Below are 23607 nucleotides of genomic sequence, written 5' to 3' on the forward strand. Positions count from 1 at the left end.
CTGTGAGTTGAGCACTGTGGTTGAAGCTGCCAGGCAGCTCACTCCTGGGAGGCTCTATATGCATGCTACTGTTTCCTCAGATGTAAGCTGTGCTGAGGGTCACATCTATGCTCTTGGCCATGGCTGCGCTGAAGGTCACGCTGGCTCCCACTCTGGGAGCCAGCACAGATAGCCCCAAATTATCCCTGATTGTTGTACTTATAGAATGAGCAAGTCCATCAAGGTTAATCATCACTCACATGTTACTGTTAGGGTGTAAAATGTTTTTCTGGTTCTGCTCATCTTACTCAGCATCAGTTCATGCAAATCCCTCCAGGATTCCCTGAATTCCCATCCCTCCTGGTTTCTAATAGAACAATAGTGTTCCATGACATACATATACCACAGTTTGTTAAGCCATTCCCCAAATTGAAGGACATTTCTTTGATTTCCAATTCTTTGTCACCACAAACATGATTGCTATGAATATTTTTGTACAAGTGATCTCTTAATCTCATAATCTCTTCAGGGTACAGACCTAGTAGTGGTATTGCTGGATCAATTTTTGTTGCCCTTTGGGCGCAATTCCAAACTGCTTTCCAGAAAGGTTGGATGAGTTCACAGCTTCACCAACAATGTATTAATGTCCCAGATTTCCCACATCCCTTCCATCATTGATCATTGTCCTTTCAGATCATATTGGCCAGTCTGAGAGGTATGAGGTGTGGTACTTCAGAGATGCTTTAATTTGCATTTCTCTAATAAGTAATCATTTAGAACAATTTTTCATAAGACTATGGATCACTTTAATTTCCTCATCTGTAAATTGCCTTTGTACAACCTTTGACCATTTGTTAATTGGGAAATGGCTTTTTTTTTGAAGATTTGACTCAGTTCTTTGTATATTTTAGAGATGAGTCCTTTGTCAGAAATACTAGTTGTAAAAATTATTTCCCAGTTTACTACATGTTAATGCTTTTTATAAGATACTAGCTCTTGAATTTACTATAGATTTTTAACAAAGAGATCTGGATAATGACTAAAACTATATACATTTTGCATTTTTTTAGGTTTTTGCAAGCCAAATGAGGTTAAGTGGCTTGCCCAAGGCCACACAGCTAGGTAATTATTAAGTGACTGAGGCCAGTTTTGAACTCAGGTACTCCTGACTCCAGGGCTGATGCTCTATCCACTGTGCCACCTAGCCGCCCCTTGCATGTATTGTTTGCAGTAATAAAGATCATTTTTAATTGATAATTTTTTTTGAAAAGCATTGCCTTTTGAGCTTCTGAGGTTATAGTTTAGTAATTGTTTTACTTTAGTTGTCTAGTAGCCTTATTATGTTATAGAAATCCATATTTCCTGAGAGTATCTAGTACACTGTAATATTTATATATATGTGAAATATATTACCAAATATCTTTCATTGATAAACATTTCAAGCAAATGATTTCCTCCCAAAACCTTTTTTCTTTTCCTCTCCACCTACTCCTTCTAAAACTGTTTACATCTTTAAACATCTTTTATGTTAAATTTTGTTTTGTCTTAGGAGATGTCTAATATTTCTTGAAAATAGTTAAGAAAAAAAGTTTATGACAGTGGTAATAGATTCAACAGATATTCTTTGGTAATTTACTGTTTGTTATAGGGAATGAGAAGTTTTATCCTTTAACAAGTTAGTGCCAGCATTATCCATTGCATTTGGCCAAGGAATTGTTGTTGTTTAATGTTGTCTTCTTTGTCTTTTGTTATTGTATTGTATTATTCTTTTACATTTTCTTTCTTAACCACATCACTTTATACCAGTTTTCCTTCATTTCCTTCAAGTTTTTACATTTGTCGTTCTTTATGGTGCAATGATATTCTTAAATATTAAAATTTTATAATTTGTTTAGCCATTCTCCAATAACTGGACAAGTAGTCTCTAACTTTTTCCTATTGAATTTTTTAAAAGACAGACCTCTACTTTTAAAAAGTTACCTTACTGAATCAGAAAATATGAGTAATTTTGTATCTTTCTTATATAATTTCAATCTGCTTTATGCAATGGTCAGATTGAGTCATCATTCTAAGATAATGAATTTATTAACCTTAAGAACTGATAAATATGTACTCTGATTTTATATCCCTAGTACTTCATTAAAATGACTATTTTAAAGGTTGCTATTAGTAACTACTTGTTGAATCAAATTTTATTTTTTACTTCCTCATATTCCTTTACCTTTGTGATGTTTTAATTTTACTGACCACTCTCTTCTCTCTGGGTTTCTATAAATATTGCCTTTACCTGGTTCTTCTTTCTTCTCAGTTTTCCTCAGTGGATTCTTTAGCATTCCTACCCTTGTTTTTTCCCCCCTGAGGTTTCCATACTTGGTAGTAATCTCCACATTCTTCTTTAGAGATTTCATCCATACTTGTGGCTCTCACTGTTAACCATAAGCCCATGATTCAGCCTTCATTGGTCTACATCTTAGAACACTCTGCTTGAATTATTTCTGGCATGACATGGCACTTTAATAATTTGTTATGTTGTCTAATAGTGTTATTGTTTTTCTTGTCTTCCCAACTGTGAATTAGCAAACTCTTTTGGTAGCAGGCCCGTCATACTTTTTTCTGTAATTGTGTTTACCATGCTAAGTACACATTAGTCTTAACTCAATAAATACTAGTTAGTTAATAGGTACTACTTCCATGTCACTCAAACTAAAATTGGTTGAAAAGATAGATATCTTTTAGAGAATTTGGAATTATTTTTCTTGTTTTGAAGATCTATGGGAATTTAAACATCTGTTTGATATTTTTGCTTGCCAATTTTTCCTGTTATCTTACTATTCCCCTAAGCTATTTAAGCAAGAAGCAAAGTTTTGGGAAAATGATAATATACTATTTCAGACATTAGCAAGCTATACTTTTTTCATATATAATTTCATACCCTAAACATCAAAAGCATCATTTTAAATAACCTAAAGCTTTCCCTGTAAAGGAGGAAATGTAGCAAACTATAAACCCTAAGAAAAATTGTTGCTGCTTTTTTTGCATTCAGTGAACAAAATTTTTCAGCATTTATACTTTGTGCTTTCAGGTTCTGGGTACACTTTTTATTTATGTCTTATTTATGGTTGAAGAATTCAGAAAAGAGCCAGTGGATAACATGGATGATGTCATCTACTATGTGAATGGCACTTACCGTCTGCTGGAATTTCTTGTGGCGCTCTGCGTTGTAGCATATGGTGTTTCAGAGACCATCTTTGGAGAATGGACTGTCATGGGCTCCATGATCATCTTTATTCATTCCTACTACAATGTGTGGCTTCGGGCCCAGCTGGGGTGGAAGAGCTTTCTTCTTCGCAGGGATGCTGTGAATAAGATAAAATCTCTGCCCATTGCTACAAAAGAGCAGCTAGAGAAACACAATGATATTTGTGCCATCTGTTATCAGGTACCCAGCACAACATAAAAATCTAAGTGGTGGGGAAATAGTTACTTTTGGGGTTTTTATTAAAATCCTTTTAATTTAAGTTCCCAATAACAAATTAATATCTCCTAAGAAACTAAATGACTTTAAGCACCTTAAACAACTTTAGGAAATATTTTCTCTTTTAAAAAAAATTAAGTTTAACATTTGGCCAGTGTGATACTAATTAATTGTTATTGTTTTCAATACTTGTTGTGCACCCACAAATGAAGGAAAAACAGGTCAGATGTATATTATATTCACTCATGAGTGCATATACTATAGATCAGGGATTGGGAACTTTGGAAAAATGGTGTTTGCCAAGTTTCTGACCCCCCTTTCCTTCTGGAGTGCTGGGGAGGGGTCTGAGGTGATATATAATTTTACAACAGGGAGGTTGGTGAGAACATGCTAACTGCTGATCCTCCTAGTGGATAGTTGGTGGCTCTCACAAATTTTTTCCCTCCTAACTTTTTTCCCTTCAGGGAAGTGCATGATGCTAGCAGTCAACTTGCATGCCAATGAAAATCAGCTTGACTGCCATCCTTGGCACATGTGCTGTAAGTTGCTGCCTCCTGCTGTAAATAAATTAATGTTGAAATCAGATTTGCAGTGGAGAATGAACTTAAAACTTAATTATACTTGTAGTAGAGTACCTTATACACAGAATATTGTACTAGGCACAATACTTGAAGTCACTAGTTGAGAATGGCTTATATTCCAAATTATTTTGTTCTTTCTAGGCTCCTAGTAGCATAAAAGGGAGGAGGTAGAAACAGGCATGCATGGCAATATGCTTTTTTCTCCAATCTTACTTTTGAATATAATTAAGGTGTATTAGTTATTTAATTTTTTTTTGTAATAGAAACAACATGGCTCCTAGAATTTGAATATTTTTCTAAAATTGTATTTTCCGACAATTAATTGTGTTAGTAAAGTTTGGGGAGAAAGTGGTAGAGAATATGTAAAAAAGATATCATAGATTTTAACATAAGTAGTTCTGCTCTTACCTTTCTTAGCTGCTGGAATAAAATTGTAATATCATACAACAAACATTCCCATCTGCACATATGCATTAAAAAGCATTTTAGACAAATTGGCTTCAGAAGCTCTCCAGAGAAGTTCTTGTCATTTCATTGGAACACATAGATTTCCCCTTTTCTTGCTTGTCATTGACTTAAATCAACTGCTGATAGCACATAAAGAAGATAAGTTACTGCTTAAGCTTCCTATTTGCTGCTTTCATTGTATGACTTCCTGCTTGTGAGTAACTCCCAACCAAGTGTTACCAGCTCTTGATAAAGAGGATTGTTTGGACTGTTTTTGAAGAAGGCCAAAATGACATCACTTGTATTTTGAGACATTTGTAGTTATCTTATATTAAAAAGATAAATTGGCAACTACCTAACAATGGAGATTGCTGCAAGTTGTTTTTTTTTTTTTTTTTTAGATTTTTCAAGGCAATGGGGTTAAGTGGCTTGCCCAAGGCCACACAGCTAGGTAATTATTAAGTGTCTGAGACCGGATTTGAACCCAGGTACTCCTGACTCCAAGGCTGGTGCTTTATTCACTATGCCACCTAGCCACCCCTTGCTGGAAGTTTTTACTTCATATCTTCAACACTTTATTTCATAAAGCCTTACAGATGATTTTATGCCCTGGGGAAAAAAATCTATCATTGTTAAGTCTATTCTCAGACTGTAATGGAATATGGAGATATTTCTTTCTGATTTTAAAAATATAATTTCATTGATGTGATATTGCTGAAATTATTCAGTCATTCAGTTATTAGCAAAGACAAAATTCATTTTAGAAAGTTTCAAGAAACATTCTAGATCATTCATTTTTGTTTCTGGTCACTTTTAAAAATTACTCTATTCACCTCTTTTATTGGCATGGGGGGCCCTCTGGTGGTGAAAAGATTACTTACTTGAAGTATTCTATCCCAAGTCCCATTATTCCACATTCTAATTCATTTTAATAATATGGGAAGCAAAATATTGGGATCAAAGAAACTTTGAAGTAGCATCAAAGACATAAATTATGAGAAATTTACTAACTTCTCTTTTCTTTCTCATTTAGGACATGAAGTCTGCTGTGATAACTCCATGCAGCCATTTCTTCCATGCAGGTTGCCTTAAGAAATGGCTATATGTACAAGAGACTTGCCCTCTGTGCCACTGCCACCTTAAAAATTCCTCCCATCCTCCAGGAATAGGACCAGAACCAGCTCCACAGCCAAACCCTGGAACAGAGCAAAATATTGTGGTTCAAGAAGAAACTGACCCTTCAGTTCAAGAGCCCCTTGGAGGGGCTGCTAGTTTGAAAGAAGACTCTAGAGATAGTAATGAACAAATGACCAGAGTGATAGGTCACCAGGAAGGGACTTTTGAAACCCAGGTGCATCTTCCAAGCCCCCATGTTGAGATGTGCTCTATTGTGGTTAGCCAAGAAGATATGAAGACAGAAGAACAACCTGAACTTTTAGAGGAAGATTTAATTCAAGACAGAAGTCATGTCTAGATTTTAGGAACTTGTGATAGTTATACAGGAAACAGAGACATTCCAGGGATCCAAGATAATCTTTTCTCAGTAGAGACCACCTGCTTTTACAAACCCTAGGCATTCAGAGAGTTTTGGCAATCTATAATAATCAAAAAGTATCTATATGTCCCATGCTGATAGTAGAAGTTTGCCAAGGAAAAGCAACATCAGCTACTTGAGAAACTGCCACTGAATTGAGGGGATAAATCAGACAAAAAATTGAGTATTTTCTGAGGGCTATGGAAAGGAAAATAAAATCATTAAAAACGGTGTGGGAAGAAGCTGAATGGATCTTTTACTTTATATTAGAAAGATTAGTCTTGTCCCAGAGTATCAGAGAGTTATTGGCCCTTATTCCTGTCCCCTTTTTTCTCATTTAAATGGAACTCAGTCAGGTGATTATTGAATTTTGTATAGCACTGAAGCAAAATCAAAGATGTAAAAAGCGTTGATTTTATTTGAAAGATTGAAGCACGCTCCTACATCATATGTGCTTTAGGTGTCTGTGGGGGGCGGGTGGGCATGTGGGTGTTGCAATGTGCATTCATGTAATCTGTGACTCTTGAACTTTATGATGGAGTCATTAATATTTTGATGTATATGAAATTTTTGCTAATATACTGTATACTGTGTTGCCTGTGTGAAGTAAACTAAAGCACTAATGAACACTTTGGAGTCTTTACAAGTTTAGGGGCACAAAGTGAGAGGAGCTTTAGGAACAGATAAAGGCCCTAGGTGTACTTTTCAGTCCTGTGTAATGTTTAATTCTTGCAATTGAAATCAAAACAGTGTTAAATTCTGGCAATATTTGCACTTTGGGAATGAGTACATAATTAATTGTATGATCAAATGCCGCAAATGCCACTTTTAAAGCTGTTGATAGACTTTGCACCTTTTCTTTGACAAGGTTGTGTCATATTTAAATTTTTACATTCATCATGGCTTCTGGTAGAACTGGGGTGGGGGGATTGGCAATTTTTTATGTGAATTTTGATATGAAAAGAAACTAGTCATTATTATTTATACAATAGGCTTGGCTCAAAAAAGTGTTTTTCAGAGTTGGTATTCCTAATGTGAGATGTGACATTATTTTATTTTTAGTAGCAAATTTGGATGTAGACTGACAGACATAGCTGAATGTCTTAATAAATTTAAATTTGAAGATTTTATGTTTTGCTCATGTGATTATTGCTGCAAAGAATTTTGAGTTGAGTTTTTCAAGAATTCCCTGTTTCTCATAAATAAAACTGTTAGAATTTTATTTTGCTTTCTTCTAAGTATTTATATGTTGACTCATTGTACTGATTATCTTCAAAATACACCTAATTCTACTTTTTCCTTTCTGTAGCACAGCCATTGTTTTGTGTGTTTGAGATTAATAAGAAAGAAACATTCCTATGTCATGACTTGAATCTTTCAAATCTTAATGTTACTTTGTAATATGTTAGGATAGAGGCACTGATTTATACAATATTCTTAGACTTAGGAAATTAGGCATACTTAATGTTCATTGGCGAATAATGTATACTCAAACTGATTTTCTGTATTATATACAGAGCTTTTCTTTAGAGGTTATTCATTTTATCATAAATGAAGTGAGAATAACAAATCATTCTAAATGTATTTGCCTTTTAAACCTTCTTTATGCCTTAGTAACACTGTGTTGAGTCATAGGATTCCACTAAGGTTGTCCTTTGCCTCATCATGTTATAGATGTCGATTCTGATCTGCCAAATCTTTGAGATGTCCCAAGCTAGATTGTGTGACTGTCATTTTAAGGACTATTTAAGCTTCTTTCACTTTTTGGCTGTTGGTTTATTAACTTTTTTTAACTGCATCAACCCATGAAGGTGTGGAGAAGATTTTGATCTGCATTCGTGGAATAAGTTATCTCCATTTATAAAATCAAAGCACTTTAAAAGTATTTGAAGTAAATAATAACTTTTATAACTAAGATATTTGATGTAATTTTTTTTTATCTAAGACGGATGAAAGTTTACTTCACCAATATATCACTTTCCAACACATGAAGTTCTGGTCTTACTTATCTAAATCATGTGTAGGGCTTTTTTCCTTAACATGAGTGTGTATGATTTTTAAACACTTGCTACATGAAGCTTCTTCACATTCTTTTATTTTGTATTCTGTTCATTGGCTTGTGCTCTAGTCCCAAATGGTCATGCTCTAGCAAGGACTATGAATTTGCTTTAAAATAATACACTTTATTTTTAATACCTGTTTAATTTTCTGTTTAAGATAGAAAAGACAGCATTCTCCAAAGAAGAGGTAAATCACATTATTAATTTAACTAGCAAAGAGGTATTCTTAAACTGTAAATAAATTATGTATTACAAACACATTGCTTTTAGAAAGAAAATAGAATTTCTGTGAGTCAGTTAATTTCAACTACAATCTTAGCAAAGTGCCTGATTCTGACATTATGGAAAGGAAATGTGAATTTCAGATGTGTAATTGGGTAATTTTATGTTGGGTTGTATTTTTTTAATGCATTTGAAACTTAACAAGTAACCTCAGTGACCCATGTAGAGCTGTCATTTTCTCTTCTTTTAGAAACTATTATTGTCCCTGAATTTCAAATATATTTATCAATAATTTTATAGTTTAGCCAGTTTCAGATCGATTTCTTCCACCTTGAATGTAGAGTAACATTTCATATCTACTGTAAACCTCAATGCTAAACAACCAGTCAGAATAATCAGAAGCAGTTGGATAGATAATAATCTCGATTTACATAGTAATTTTTAAGACTTACAAAGCACTAGCCTTACAACAACCTTCTTGAGGTACATATGTTATTCTCATTTTATAGATTAAGAAATAGATATATTGAACTTAAATGATTTATTCTAAATTACACAATTGTGAGGTCTTGAGCACATGGTCTGCTAGTGTCATAGTGAACTTGAGTTCAAATTTGGCCACAAATGCTTAATAACTAATTATATGACCCTGGACAAATCATTTCAACTCTTGTGTAGCTCAGTTATTTCCTCTAAGAAATAAGGAAAGTAATAGCACTTACCCTACCTCTCCTTCACTACCAGAGGAACAAATTAGAAAATAATTGCGAAGTGCTTAGGACAATGTCTTATACAAAGTAAGTGTTATGAAAATGTTAGGTTTAATTATGACCAGTTCTTTATCTGCAACCAAGAAATTATTTTGTGTGGCTCTGCCATGACAACTATAGGTGGAGCTTGAAATTCAATAAATCTAGAAGCTTTTATGGGCAAATAAATGTTTGACCAAATATAATATAGCTCACTAATGACGCAGTAAATGTCCAAATGACCCTTGGCAGAAAAAAGTGATTTCCCCATCCCTGATCTATAACATTCTTCTTCCTGTGAATCTAGTTATCTACATGACAATTCTTTCCCTATTAAGTTTCCTGTTCTCATTTTTTTCACTTTCCATCCTCTAGGAGTTGTACTTTCCTTTTCAGTATTACAGATGAAGGTCTCAGAGCAAAAGGAGAATGTTCATTGAAAAATAAATTACCCCAATATTACACATTTCCATCTAGAGGTATGCTCATTTTCCTAATTATTGCTTATGGTAAATTTTCTTAAAAATTATTGTACTTTTGAGTGCTTCCACCTGAAATTTCTTTTCCTTCTTTGCATTAAAAAAAAGTTCCAATGGCTCTCATTAAAACCTCTCATTTTTAAGAACAGAAAGAAAAAACAATAACAAATAAGCATAACCAAAGGGATGAAACCTTAAGGTGACTTTGTCCAAAAAAAAATGACTTTTTTTTTCTGCATTCAGGGTTCATTATCTGTTGGGAAGTGGTTAACATATTTCATCATAGGTCCTCAGTAATCAATTGCTTACTGCATTAATTAAAATCTTAAATTTTTTTAAATAGTGTTGTCCCTTTATCAATTATTCTGGTTCTGCTCACTTCACTGAGTCAGTTCATACCACCCAGGATTCTGTGTAATTATGTCTTTCATCTTTTACAGTATAATATTCTATTGCATTACTATATCACTAATTGTTCAATTATTCCCTAATTGATGAGTACCACCCCATATTTCTTTGTATTCCTTTCCCCCCATCTAATATCCCTTTTTAGGATCACGATTTAAGTGTGACTATTCCTTCTCTGTTATTATATCACCCCATCTTTATTTCTCTGATGAGTTTTATGTATTTTTTATATAGCAAACTCTGCTAATCCTCCTTTGTTTTAGATAAGAATGAAATTTTTTTGATGCCTACTTCTCAACTCCCTCTTTCATGTTTCAATGCTTGTGTGCACTTATGAGAAATAATAAAATCTGGTCTTTCCTCATTTCTACACTATTCCTTTTTGCTCTCCCTTTTCCCCCTCTTAAAACCCTCAGAGCAGGACCATTTCAGCCCCACTTACTCTCTTTTTCTAATTTAACTTCTTTTTCAAAAAAACCTTTGAAGTCAGTAAAGTCATTAATGTCCTGAAGGAAAGCTTGTTTCTTCTCCCCTATTATAATATTAACTCTACATCATATGGTCATTTTTAATTAAATTAATTTACCTTTCTCAATTTCTCTTGATTTGGGTTTGTATTTCAAAATTTCTACTCAGATCTGGTCTTTTGATCAGAAATGCTCAAAAGTGCTCTATTCCATTAAAGATCCATTGTTTTTCCTATAGGATTATGCTCAGCATTTAAGCTTAAATTATTCTTAATCATAAACCTGCCTAAAACTTTTGGGGGGTATTGTATTCCAAGATCTCTTGGTTTTAGTAGAAGCTGTCAAGTCTTGTGTGAAAAGTGTTTCCTTGGTATTTGAACCTGACCTTTCTGGTTTCTGGTCATACTGTTAGTTACAGGAATCTTGGGTTTTGGCTATGACATTTCTGGAATTTTGAAGAGATCATCTGTAGATTCTATCTTCATTTTGCCCTTTGATTCTAATAGATCTGGATAGAATTATTCATTTATAATTTCTTGAAATATAGAATCCACCAGACATATTTCCCCCCTTACATTTTTAGGAATTTACATATTTTAGATGATTTCTCCTTGATCTGGTTTCACAAGTTAGTTTGAAAATTATATTCCTTGCATTTTATTTTCTTTTACTGTTCTTGTTACAATATTTCTACCCTTCTGAGTCACTCATTTCTGCCTCTTTATTTTTTTTTTTAGTTTTCAGAGAATCTTTTAGGTAAATATTCTTTTCTAAGATTCTTTTTCTAAATTTCCTTTTTCTAAGCTATATATATGTATATATTATTGTCCTCCAGATTTTTTATATCACTTTTATCTCATTTCTCTTAGGTATTTGGGTTGTCCTTGTAGGAAACCATAGGTTTTTCCCCCCCTCTGACTCTTTTCATGCAACTGTTACAGAGTTACAGAGTTGCTGACTAAATGCTGGTCAGTGCTTTATTTTTCTCAGACTTCTCCAAAATTCTCAATTGGACTTTGTTCTATGATCAGATTTTGCTTTCTGTACATTAAAGTGGTGGGGTCAATCTATGGGTTACCTGGATTCCTGCACTGATTTTTAATTCACTTAATATAAGATCTGCCTCAATCTTTGAAGTTCAGAGCCCTGGTTTTTTAGGACCCTCAATGCATCTCAGGAGAGAATGCTAGGGATCTTGGAGTATCTGAGCTGTCTTCATCTGCTTCCTGCCATTGGTAGCTTTTCCTCCCTGAGGCTTCAAAGGTCCTCTTTCTACGAACTCAGAATTTCTAAACTGGGATTTTCTAGAGAGAACCCTCAGTTCTAGCTGCCTCCAGACACAGAATGCTAAACATGTCTAACCCATGTTTGCCAATGGTGAGAGGCTACTGACTTGTTTGCCTCTGCTGGCATTAGCTTACTGGGTAGCAGGTGCCTTTTGCTATTATCCTTGGGTTTCTGCCTGACTTTTTTTTTAGGTTTTTGCAAGGCAAATGGAGTTAAGTGGCTTGCCCAAGGCCACACAAGTAATTATTAAGTGTTTGAGGTCAGATTTGAACTCAGGTACTCCTGACTCCAGGGCCAGTACTTTATCCACTGTGCCACTTAGCCGCCCCTTGCCTGACTTTTTAATACAGTTCTATAGTGGAAAGATCACTTACTGTAGGTTTGTATCAGATTTCCTGAACATTGTTTGATCTAGTGTAAATTTCAAGTTTCTGCTTAAAAAGTAGGCATGTGGAAGTTAGGCAGTATGCCTCCATTTTAGGTAGCCATATTGTTCATATGTGTTCATTGATAGTGAATCTTTCCATAAAACTGTTTGGATACTTGATTATTTGACCCTTTTCTTTTGATCTAAATCAATTCCTTTGGTTTGTTTTTTCAAATTTTTAAAATATAAATACTTTGTTTTCCAATTATGTACAATAGTAGTTTCTATCAATAATTATTTTGCCCCCCCCAAAAAAAACTCCAAAAGGCATCAAATTATGACTGTAGCCAAAATTCAGAAAGGCAGAACCCACAGAAAAACAGAGTGATACATTTTCCCAGTTCAAGAAAGACCAGGAGTTGGGAAAAAAAAAACCCTTGCCACAATGCAGCCCAGCCCAGCCCAGCCCAAGGATCACCTGGGAACAGCTCAAAGTGGCGGTGAGAGAACTGCTCCATCAGAATGAGTGTGGAATGAGGAGCACCAGCCATAGAATCTGCAGCTCGGGGGAAATCAGCCTGCACCTACAGAGCAAAGCCCACAGACGGTAAAAGAGTTGGGGAGACTGCAGAAATCTCTCTGCTCTCCCTGGGGTAGGACTCTGCTGTTTGCCCACACTCAGATCCTTGTTGCAGTTTGACCTTCCATACTAAGATAGCAGGGACCCACCTCACAGCTCCAAGGCAGAGGGGAGACCTGTGATCATCTACACAACAAAGCATAGGCAAGAGAGCATAAGACCTTGGAGGAATAAAGGTCTTAGTGGGGTGCCCCCAAAAACCCCCAAAGCCTTGGAAGTGCTGTAAATTAAGTTTTGGACTGAGGACATGAGTAAACAACAGAGAAAGAAGAATCTGACCATAGAGAATTACTTTAGTCCCATAGAAGATCAAAACACATACTCAAATGATGACAAAATAGAAGCTTCAGTATCCACAACCTCCAGGAGAAATAGAAAATGGACACATACTATAGATGAGCTCAAAAAAGACTTTGAAAAGCAATTAAGGGAGGTGGAGGAAAAATTGGGAGGAGAAATGCAGACATATCATGAAAACCAAATCAGCAGCTTGGTGAAAGAAATACCAAAAAAAATGCTGAAGAAAATTATATGTTAAAAATCAGTTTAGATTGTTGGTGGAGCTGTGAACTCATCCAACCTTTCTGGAGAGAAATTTGGAACTATGCCCAAAGGGCAAGAAAAATGTGCATACCCTTTGATCCAGCAATATCACTACGGGGACTATAACCTGAAGAGATGATGAGAAAGGGTAAAAATATCACTTATACAAAAATATTCATAGCCCTGTTTGTGGTGGCAAAGAATTGGAAATCAAGTAAATGTCCTTCAATTGGGGAATGGCTTAGCAAACTGTGGTAATGTATGTCATGCAATACTATTGTTCTATTAGAAACCAGGAGGGATGGGAATTCAGGGAAGCCTGGAGGATTTGCATGCACTGATACTGAATGAGTTGAGCAGAACCAGAAAAACACTGTACACCCTAACAACAACATGGGGGGAATGATCAACCTTGATGGACTTGCTCATTACATCATTGCAACAATCAGGGACAATTTGGGGCTGTCTCCAATGGAGAATACCGTCTGTTTCCAGAGAAGCCACTGTAGAGTTTGAACAAATACCAAGGACTATTAACTTTAATTTAGAAAAACTGATATCATATTGTCTATCTTGCTATCTCTTATACTTAATGTTTCTTCCTTAAGGATATGATTTCTCTCTCTCTCATCACACTCAATTTGGATCAATGTATACCGTGGAACAATGTAAAGACTGACAAATTGCTTTCTGTGGGGGTGGGGGAGGGAAGTAAGATTAGGGGAAAATTGTAAAACTCAAATAAAATCTTTAATTTAAAAAAAAAAATTGGATTGAAATTCTTAAAAAAACAAACCCAGTGTAGACCAAATGGAAAAAGCAAAACACAAGGCAAATGAGAAGAATGCCTTAAAAAGTAGAATTGGGGGCAGCTAGGTGGCACAGTGGATAGAGCACTGGCCCTGGAGTCAGGAGTACCTGACTTCAAATCGGGTCTCAGACACTTAATAATTACCTAGTTGTGTGGCCTTGGGCACTTAACCCCATTGCCTTGCAAAAACCTAAAAAAAAAAAAAAAAAAGCAGAATTGGCCAGCTGGAAAAGGAGATAAAAAAGTTCTCTGAAGAAAACAACTCCTTCAAATGCAGAATGGAACTATAGCTGATGACTTTGTGAGAAATCAGGAGGAAATAAAACCTTTCCAAAAAAGCCAAAAATTAGAAGAAAATGTGAAATATCTCATTGGAAAAACAACCAACCACCAAAACAGATACAGAAGAAATAATTTAAAAATTATTGGGCTACCTGAAAGTCATGACCAGGAAAAGAGCCTAGACTTCATTTTTCAAGAAATGATATAGCAAAATTGCCCTGATACCCTAGAAGCAAATGGTAAAATAGAAATTGAGGGAATTCACCAATCACCTTCTGAAAGTGATCCCAAAAGAAAAACTTCCAGGAATGTTACAGCCAAATTCCAAAACTCCCAAGTCAAAGAGAAAATACTAAAAACTGCCAGAAACAAACAATTCAACTACCAAGGCTCCATTACTTACAGGATCTGGCAGCATCTACATTAAGGGCTCTTAGGGATTGTAATATATTCTGGAAGCCAAAAGATCTTGGTTTACAACTGAGAATCAACTATCCAGCAAAACTGAACATCCTCTTTCAGGGGAAAAGTTGGACTTTCAATGAAACAGGGATCTTTCAAACTTTCCTACTGAAACAACCAGAGCTGAACAGAAAGTTTGATCTTCAAGTACAGGACTCTGGTGAACCATAAAGAGAGTGGAAGAGAGGGACTTAGCTATCAGGAACTTAATGATATTGAACTGTTTGTATCCTTGCATGGGAAGAAGATATTGATAATTTATATGAGCTTTACCATTTATAAGAGCTGTTAAAAGGAACATATATAAAGGGCAGCCAGGTGGCGCAGTGGATAAAGCACCGGCCCTGGAGTCAGAAGTACCTGGGTTCAAATCTGGTCTCAGACACTTAATAATTACCTAGCTGTGTGGCCTTGGGCAAGCCACTTAACCCCATTTTGCCTTGCAAAAAAACCTAAAAAAAAAAAGAACGAAAATATATAGATAGGGCACAGGCAGGAACAGAATATAATGGTATAATAGAGTAAAAAGATGGAGTCAATGGGTGATAAAGGGAAGAATTGGGAGGAAGAAGGAGCTAAGATATTTCACATAAGAGTAAAGCAAAACTTTTTCAATGGAGTGGAATGGGGGAAGGCAAGGGCGAATGAGTGAACCTTCATTCTAATCAGAAATGACTCAGAGAGGAAATAACATACACACTTAGTAGGGTATAGAAATATATCTTACCCTAGAGAAAAATGAGAAGAAAGGAATGGGATGGGGGTGGGAATGGGAGGAGGGAAGAGAGGAATAGGTGATTGAAGAGAGGGAAGACTGTGGGAGAGAGTACTCAGATACAACACACTTTTGGATAGGGACAGGATGAAAGGAGAGAGATAATAGAATAAATGAGAGTGGGGAGGAATAGAATGGAGAGATATGCAGCTAGTAATAGCAACTGTGGGAAAAATATTGAAACAACTTCTCTGGTGGACTTATGATAAAGAAGGCAACTCATTCCAGAGACAGAGCCATTGGAATCTGAACATAGACTGAAGTACATTTTTTCCCTCTCTCTCACTATTCTTTAGGTTTCTCATCTTCTTGGGGGGGGGGGAGGGTTTATGTTTACTCTTATAACAAAATTATTGTAATAAACCAAAAAAACAACAAAAAATTTAAAAAAGCAAAGAGGAAGAAACTTTGTAAAAAAAATCATTATTTTGCAATTGAATTTTACAATTTTGTTCTCCCCTCCCTCCCCTCTCCTCCTCCCCCCAACAGAAGGCAGTCTGATAGTCTTGACATTTGTTTCCATGATATGCATATATCAAAATTGAATGTGTTGGGAGAAAAAAAGTCTATAAGGAAGAAAGAAAATATTAAAGATAGCAAAATAATGTAATACATAAAACAACTTTTTTTTAAGAATTGAAGATAATAATCTTTGGTCTTCCTTTAAACTCCACAGTTCTTTCTCTGGATACAGATGGTATTCTCCAACAAAGATACCCTAAAATTGTCCCTGGTTATTGCACTGATGTAGTAAGCAAGTCCCTCAAGGCTGATCATCACCCTATGGTGTTGTTAGAGTGTACAATGTTCTTCTGTTCATCTCACTCAGCAGCAATTCATGCAAGTCTCTCCAGGATTCTCTGCAATCCCATCCCTTCTGGTTTCTAATAGAACAATAATGTTCCATCACACACATATACCATAATTTTTTTAGTCATTCTCCAATTGATGAACTCGATTTCCAATTCTTTGCCACTACAAACAGAGCTGCTGTAAATATTTTTGTACATGTGGAGTTTTTATCATGTTTCATGATCTATTCAGGATACAGACCCAGTAGTGGTATTGCTGGATCAAAGGGATAGCACATTTTATTGCCCTTTAGGCATAATTCAAAATTGCTGTCCTGAAGGGTTGGATCAGTTCACAGTCCTACTAACAATGCATCATTGTTCCAGATTTCCCACATCCATTCAACATTGATCATTGTCCTTTCTGGTCATATTGGCCAATCAGAAAGGTGTGAGGCATTACCTCAGAGATGTTTTAATTTGCATTTATCCAATAATTATTTAGAGAAATTTTTCATATGACTATAGATAGCTTTGATTTCTTTATTTGAAAATTGCCTTTACATATCCTTTGACTATTTGTCAATTGGGGAAGGGCTTTTTTTAAAAAATAAATTTGGCTCAGTTCTCTATATATTTTAGAAATGAGTCCTTTGTCAGAAACACTAGGTGTAAAAATTGTTTCTCAATTTACTATATTTCCTTTTCTCTTGGTTAGAGTGGTTTTGTTTGTGCAAAAGCTTTTTAATTTAATGTATTCAGAACTATCCAATTTATTTTATAATCTCATCTCTTCCTTGGTCATAAACTGCACTGCTTTCCATAGAGCTGACAGGTAAACTATTCCTTGTTCTCCTAATTTGCTTATAATATTGTCTTTTACGTCTAAATCCTGTACCCATTTTTATTTTATCTTGGAGGGAGATGTTAGTTTAATCCTAGTTTCTGCCATACTATCTTCCAGTTGAAGCTGGACTCTTTGGGTATATCAAACAGCAGATAACTAATCATTTCCTGCTCTCTTTTCCACCTGATCTATTCCACTGATCCACCACTCTATTTCTTTTTGTAATTAAAAAAATTTATTTTAAGGCAGTGGAGTTAAGTGACTAACCCAAGGTCACACAAGCTAGGCAAATATTAAGTGTCTGAGGCTGGATTTGAACTCAGTTTCTCCTGACTCCAGGACTAGTGTTCTATCCACTGTGACACTTAGCTGCGCACCACTCTATTTCTTAACCAGTGCAAGACAGTTTTATGATTGAATATTTATGATATAATTTTAGATATGGTAAGGCTAAGCCACCTTCTTTTGCATTTTTTCATTAAATCCCTTGATATTCTTGACTTTTGGTTTCTCCCTATGAATTTAGTTACAATTTTTTTCTAGCTCACTAAAGTAATTTTTTGTAATTTTGATAGGTATGGCACAAAATAAGTAGTTTAATTTAGGTGGAATTGTCATTGTGATTATATTAGCATGGCCTATCCATGAGCAATTGATATTTGCCCATTATTTAGATCTGATTTTATTTGTGTGAAAAGTGTTTTATAGTTGTTTTCATAGAGTTTTTGAGTCTCCCAAGGTATACAGATAGACTCCCATGTATTTTATGTTGTCTGATGTTTTAAATGAGATTTCTCTTTTTAACTGTTGCTGCTGTATCTTGTTAGTAATACATATAGAAATGCTGAAGATTTGTGTGGGTTTATTTTATATCTTGCAACTTTGTTAAAATTGCTAATTGTTTCTAGTAGTTTTTTAGATGACTTTTTGTAATTCTCTAGGTATACTATCATATCTTCTGCAAAGAGTGAGTTTTGTTTTTTCCTTCCTGATTCTAATTTCTTCAATTTTTTTTCTTTTCTTCTCTTCTTGCTAAAGCTAACATTTCTAGTATGATATTGAATAGTAGTGGTGATAATGGGCATCCTTGTTTCAAATCCTGATCTTATTGGGAATACTTCAAGCTTATCCCTATTGCATATAATTTTTGCTGATAGATTCAAATAGATACTGCTTAGCATAAGGACCAATCCTTTTATTCCTACTCTATTGTTTTTAGTAGGAATGGGTGCTGTATTTAATCAAAGGCTTTTTCAGCATCTATTGACATACTCATATGATTTCTGTTAGGTTTGTTATTAATATAGTCAATTATGTGGACAGTTTTCCTAATATTGAACCAACCCTGCATATTTGGAATAAATCCTGCTTGGCCATAGTGTATTATCCTAGTGATAACTTGCTGAAATAGCTTTGCAAATATTTTATTTAAGATTTTTGCATCCATATTCATTAGGGAAATTGGTCTATAATTTTCTTTTTCTATTTTGACTCTTCCTGGTTTGGTATCAGCACCATGTTGATGTCATAGAAGGAATTAGGCAGAGTTCCATCTTCACTGATTTTTCCAAATAGTTTATATAGAATTGGAACAAATTTTTGCTTAAATGTTTGAAAGATTTCACTAGTGAATCCATCTGGCCCTGGAGTTTTTTCTTAGGGAGTCCATCGTTGGCTTGTTGAATATCTTTTCCTGAGATAGGGTTATTTAGGTATTTAATTTCCTCTTCATTTAACCTGGGCAATTTATATTTTTTTAAATATTCATCCATTTCACCTAGATTATCAAATTTATTGACACACAGTTGGACAAAATAGTTCCAAATTATTTCTTTAATTTCCTCCTCATTGGTGGTGAGTTCACCCTTTTCATTTTTGATACTTAAAATTTGCTTTTCTTCTTTCTTTTTTAAATCAAATTAACCAAAAGTTTATCTATTTTATTGGTTTTCTGATAAAACCAACTCAGTTTTATTTATTAATTCAGTAGTTTTCTTGTTTTCAATTTTATTAATTTCTCCTTTAATTTTTAGAATTTCTAATTTGGTATTTAATTGGGACTTCTAATTTGTTCTTTCTAACTTTTTTAGTTCATTGATTTTCTTTTTCTCTATTTTAGTCATGTAAGCATTTAGGGAAATAATATATCCTCTTATAACTGCTTGGATTGCATCCCACAATTTTTGGCATGTTGTCTCATTATTGTCATTGTTTTGGATGGAAATCACTAATTCTTTCTATAATTTGTTGTTTGATCCAATCAGTTTTAGGTTTATCTCTCCAGGGCCCATTATTGCAAGTGATTTTATTGCATTATGGTTAGAAAGGGATTCAGTATTTCTGCCTTTCTGCATTGGATTATGAGGTTTTATGCTCTAGTACATGGTCAATTTTTGTGTAGGTGCCATGTACTACAGGAAAAGCCTGGATAGTAAATTCTTGGCTACATTCCAAACTCCTTTGCGCTCTGGAATATCATATTCCAGACCCTTTGATCTCTTAAGGTTGATGTATCCAGGTCCTGTGTTATCCTGACTGTGGCTCCTTAAAATTTAAATTGAATAATTTCTGGCCCCTTGAAGCATTTTCTCCTTGATATGATAGTTCTGGAATTTGATCACAATATCCCTTGGTGTTTTCATTTTGGAAATCCCTTTCAGGAGGGGATCCATGTATTCTTTCAATGATTATTTTGCCATCTGGTTCCAGGATATCAGGGCAGTTTTTCTTCACTATATCCTGAAGTATGGAGGTCAGGCTTTTTTTAAAATCTTCAAGGTGTTCTGGAAGCCCTGTAGTTCTTAAATTGTCTCTGCTGTATCTATTTTACAGGTCTTTGTTTTGCTGAGATATTTTACATTTTCTTCTGTTTTGGGTTTTTTTTTTTTGGTTTTGTTTAACAGATTCTTGGTATCTCATGAAATCATTAGTTTCCACAGATTCCAACCTTTTTTTTTAGAGAAGAGTTTTGTTCAGTTACTTTTTGTATCTCCTTTTCTAATTGATCAGTTCTATTTTTGAAGTTTTCCATTTGCCTAATTGTGTTTTTGAGAGAATTGTTTTCTTTTTGCTCTTGTCCAGTTGTATTTTCAAAGATTTGTTTTCTTGTAAGATGTCAATTTTCTATTGCATTTCTTTTCCCAATTTTTGTATTTGATTTTTAAACTTTCTGATCTCTTCTAAGAAGCCTTTCTGGTTTGGAGATAAATTCATATTCTCCTCTGAAGTTCTATTCCTCTCTAAGTTAGCATCCTTGTCTTCAAGGTAGCAATCAATGGATCTCCCTTTATGGTGGCCTTTCTTCATTTTGGTCCTTTCCCTCAGGACTTGTGTGTGGGGGTGGGGAGTAGGAGCTGGTTCATAGATCTTTGGTGTTGAGATCCCTAGAGGCTTTGACCAGGGGTTATTCAGTGGGTTGGCCTGTAAGGGATGCCAAAAGCTTTCTTTGGCTTGTCTGCAACTGGTGACCCACTCCCTAGGTCAGGAGGCAGCAGGATCTAGGGAGATCTCAAACAATGTGGGCTGGGCCCTCCGGCTTAATGTTGGAGGCTGTGATTGAACTTGTCCTTGAAGCAGGTAAAGGATTCTCAGAAACAAGCAAAAAAGAGAGGGCTCTAGCACTTTGGAGAAGTTTCATATAAAAAATAGTCCTTGGACTTTGATGGGAACTAGACTCCATGAAAAGTGAGAAAGAACAGCCAGTAAGTTGTGTTTTAGGAAAGCAAAAAGGTCAATTTTGCTGGATGATTTAGCATGTTTAAAGGTAAGTCATAAGAAAAGTAGCTTTCTATATTTTCTGTTTATATCTATCTATCAATCTATCATCTATAACTATCTATCTGTCTGTCTGCCTGTCTGTCTGTTTGTCTTTCTGGTGGCATTAGCCATGTATCCCACATGCAAATATTTTGCCTCTGTTTCTGGAACAAAATGTTTTATTCATTGTTTAGATAAATATGTTTGCCAAATCAAGTTAGATTCAGCTGACCTAAGATTTTGATTGTGGTGCCATAAAAGTCTTGTGTAAGGTAGTGATTGTCATTTTTTTAAGGTTTTTGCAAGGCAAATGGGGTTAAGCAGCTTGCCCAAGACCACACAGCTAGGTAATTATTAAATGAGTGAGACTGGATTTGAACTCAGGTACTCCTGACTCTAGGACTAGTGCTCTATCCACTGCACCACCTGGCTACCCCTAGTGATTGTCATTTTTATATCAATTTCCAAGTTAACTTTCAGAATATTAGATCTTAAAACACACTAATTTCTGGTATGACTTTCTCACCTATAAGTTAATCTTAACCTTTTGGAGTGGAAATTTAACAAACAAATTCCTGTTTCATGCAAGGGCACTTTTAGGCATTTGATTTGCAAATGGAAAATGGAAAACAATATCTCCTCTCAAGAAGCCTATATTCTTCTGAGGAATAAATAAAGAAATATAAATACAAGATAATTTAAGGAGGAGGGCAACATTGGCAACTGTGGGAGAATAAAGATGGATTTAGTCTGTGACAACATAACTGCACCCTGAAAGAAGCTTAAGGATTCCAAGATACTGAAGTGAGGAGGGAGTAGTAAAGTTCTGGGAATAACAAATGGTCTAATTTTGTTGGAATGCAGAGTATGTAAAGGAGAGTAATTTGAAATAAATTTGAAAAGATTGATTGGAGCCAGACTGGAGCCCTGAATGTGGTTGAAGAATTTGTGTTTTACTCTGATGATAGGGTGACACTGAAGTTGTTTGATTCTGTAAGAATTAATCAAGTTTTTTTCTTGTGAAAACAAGCCTATTTACCTTTAGCCTCTTTTCAACTTCTTCCTGATACTCCTGGTTCTGTCCTCTGGGGCCAAGAGAATAAATTAAATCCCTCTTCCACATGATTGCCCTTCAACTTCTTGTGATGACTATCATGTCCCCCTTAAATATGCTCTAGACTAAAGGTGGAACTTCTCTCTTCCTGGGAGTTCTGTTTTTTTTTTTTTTTTTTTTTTAGGTATGGTTCAAGACTGTCTTAGTTTTTGGCTGCCACATTGCATTACTGAGTTCGCAATCCACTAACCCCACCCAGATCTGTCGTATAAGCCAGCATCTAGCATCTTGTTTTTGTGAAACTAATTTTTGTGCCTAAGTGTGCCAAGAGGCAGTTAGTTGGTACAGTGGATAGAGCACTGCACTTAAAATCAAGAAGACTCATATTCATGAGTTCAAATTTGGCCTTAAACACAAGCTGTGTGACCCTGTCAAGTCACTTAACCCTGTTTATCTCAGTTCCTTATCTGTAAAATGAACTGGAAAAAGAAATGGCAAATCAACTCTTTGCAACAAAAATCCCAAATGAGGTTGTAGAGTCAGAAACAACTGAACAGCAGCAGCAATAAGACTTTTAATTTGTTCCCATTGAATTTCAAATTATTAGATTCAAGACTATTATTTGATCAATCAAGATATTCTTTATTTTGACCTTCATCCAAAGTGCTTAAATTTATCTCCTAGCTTTGTATCTTTCATGAATTTGACAAGCATACTATCCATGCACTTATCAAGTTACTGATAAACACCATAGGGCCAAGAACAGAATCCTGTTATACTCCACAGGAAACTTCCTGCCATTATAGGGGACCCTTTGCTGGCACTGGGTCTAGCTGGTGCTAATTGGCAATTCTATTTTCCTCTGCCATTCTGGGACTCGGTTCCAGTGCAGAGGACTGCTTTCCATCAGAAATGTTTGAAAGTCCTCTATTTTATTAAATATAAATTTTTTCTCCCTAAAGGATTATACTTGGTTTTACTGGGTAGGTGATTCTTGGATGTAATTCTAGCTCTTTTGTCTTCCAGAATACCACATTCCAAACCCCAAAATCATTTAATGCAGAAGATACTTTATGTGATTCTGACTATGCTTCATGATATTTTGACTGCTTGAAATATTTTCTATTTGATCAGGGAGTGCTGGAATTTGGCTAAATATTACTGGGAGTTTTCATTGTGAATTCCTTTCAGTAGGTAACCAGTGGATTTTTTTTCAAATTCTATTTTACCCTCTGGTTCTAGAATATCAGGGAAGTTTTTATTTGATAAAATGGTGTCTTGGCTCTTTCTTTGATCATGGCTTTCAGACAGTGCAATAATTCTTAAATTATCTCTACTAGATCAGTTTTTTCCAATGAGATATTTCATATTTTTCTTCTTTTTTTTCTTCTTTTGAATTTGTTTTATTGTTTCTTGATGTCTCAAGGAGCCATTAGCTTCCACTTATCAAATCTAATTTTTTAAGGCATTATTTTCTTCATTAATTTTGTAACCATTTTTTCCATTTGTCCAATTTTACTTTTTTATTTTAAAAAAAATTATTTTCATCCTTCAGTTCTACTTTTAAAGGAGTTCTTTCCTTCAATGAACA

At 35.0% G+C, this 23607-nt stretch overlaps 1 protein-coding gene across 2 annotated transcripts in view; it reads left to right on the forward strand.

The window, feature by feature from the left end:
* The window catches only part of RNF145 (ring finger protein 145), a 109981-nt gene extending 98927 nt beyond the window's left edge, over nucleotides 1-11054 (forward strand). For both annotated transcript variants that reach the window (XM_074212511.1, XM_074212510.1), the window contains exons 10-11: nucleotides 3062-3418; nucleotides 5516-11054. In XM_074212511.1, coding sequence (XP_074068612.1) covers nucleotides 3062-3418; nucleotides 5516-5956 — 798 coding nt within the window. In that variant the 3' untranslated portion in view covers nucleotides 5957-11054. The remainder of the gene's footprint in view (nucleotides 1-3061; nucleotides 3419-5515) is intronic.
* The last annotated feature ends 12553 nt before the right edge of the window (nucleotides 11055-23607 follow it).

This window comes from Macrotis lagotis, chromosome 1 (assembly GCF_037893015.1).
Source record: "Macrotis lagotis isolate mMagLag1 chromosome 1, bilby.v1.9.chrom.fasta, whole genome shotgun sequence".
NCBI classification, from domain to species: Eukaryota; Metazoa; Chordata; class Mammalia; order Peramelemorphia; family Peramelidae; genus Macrotis; species Macrotis lagotis.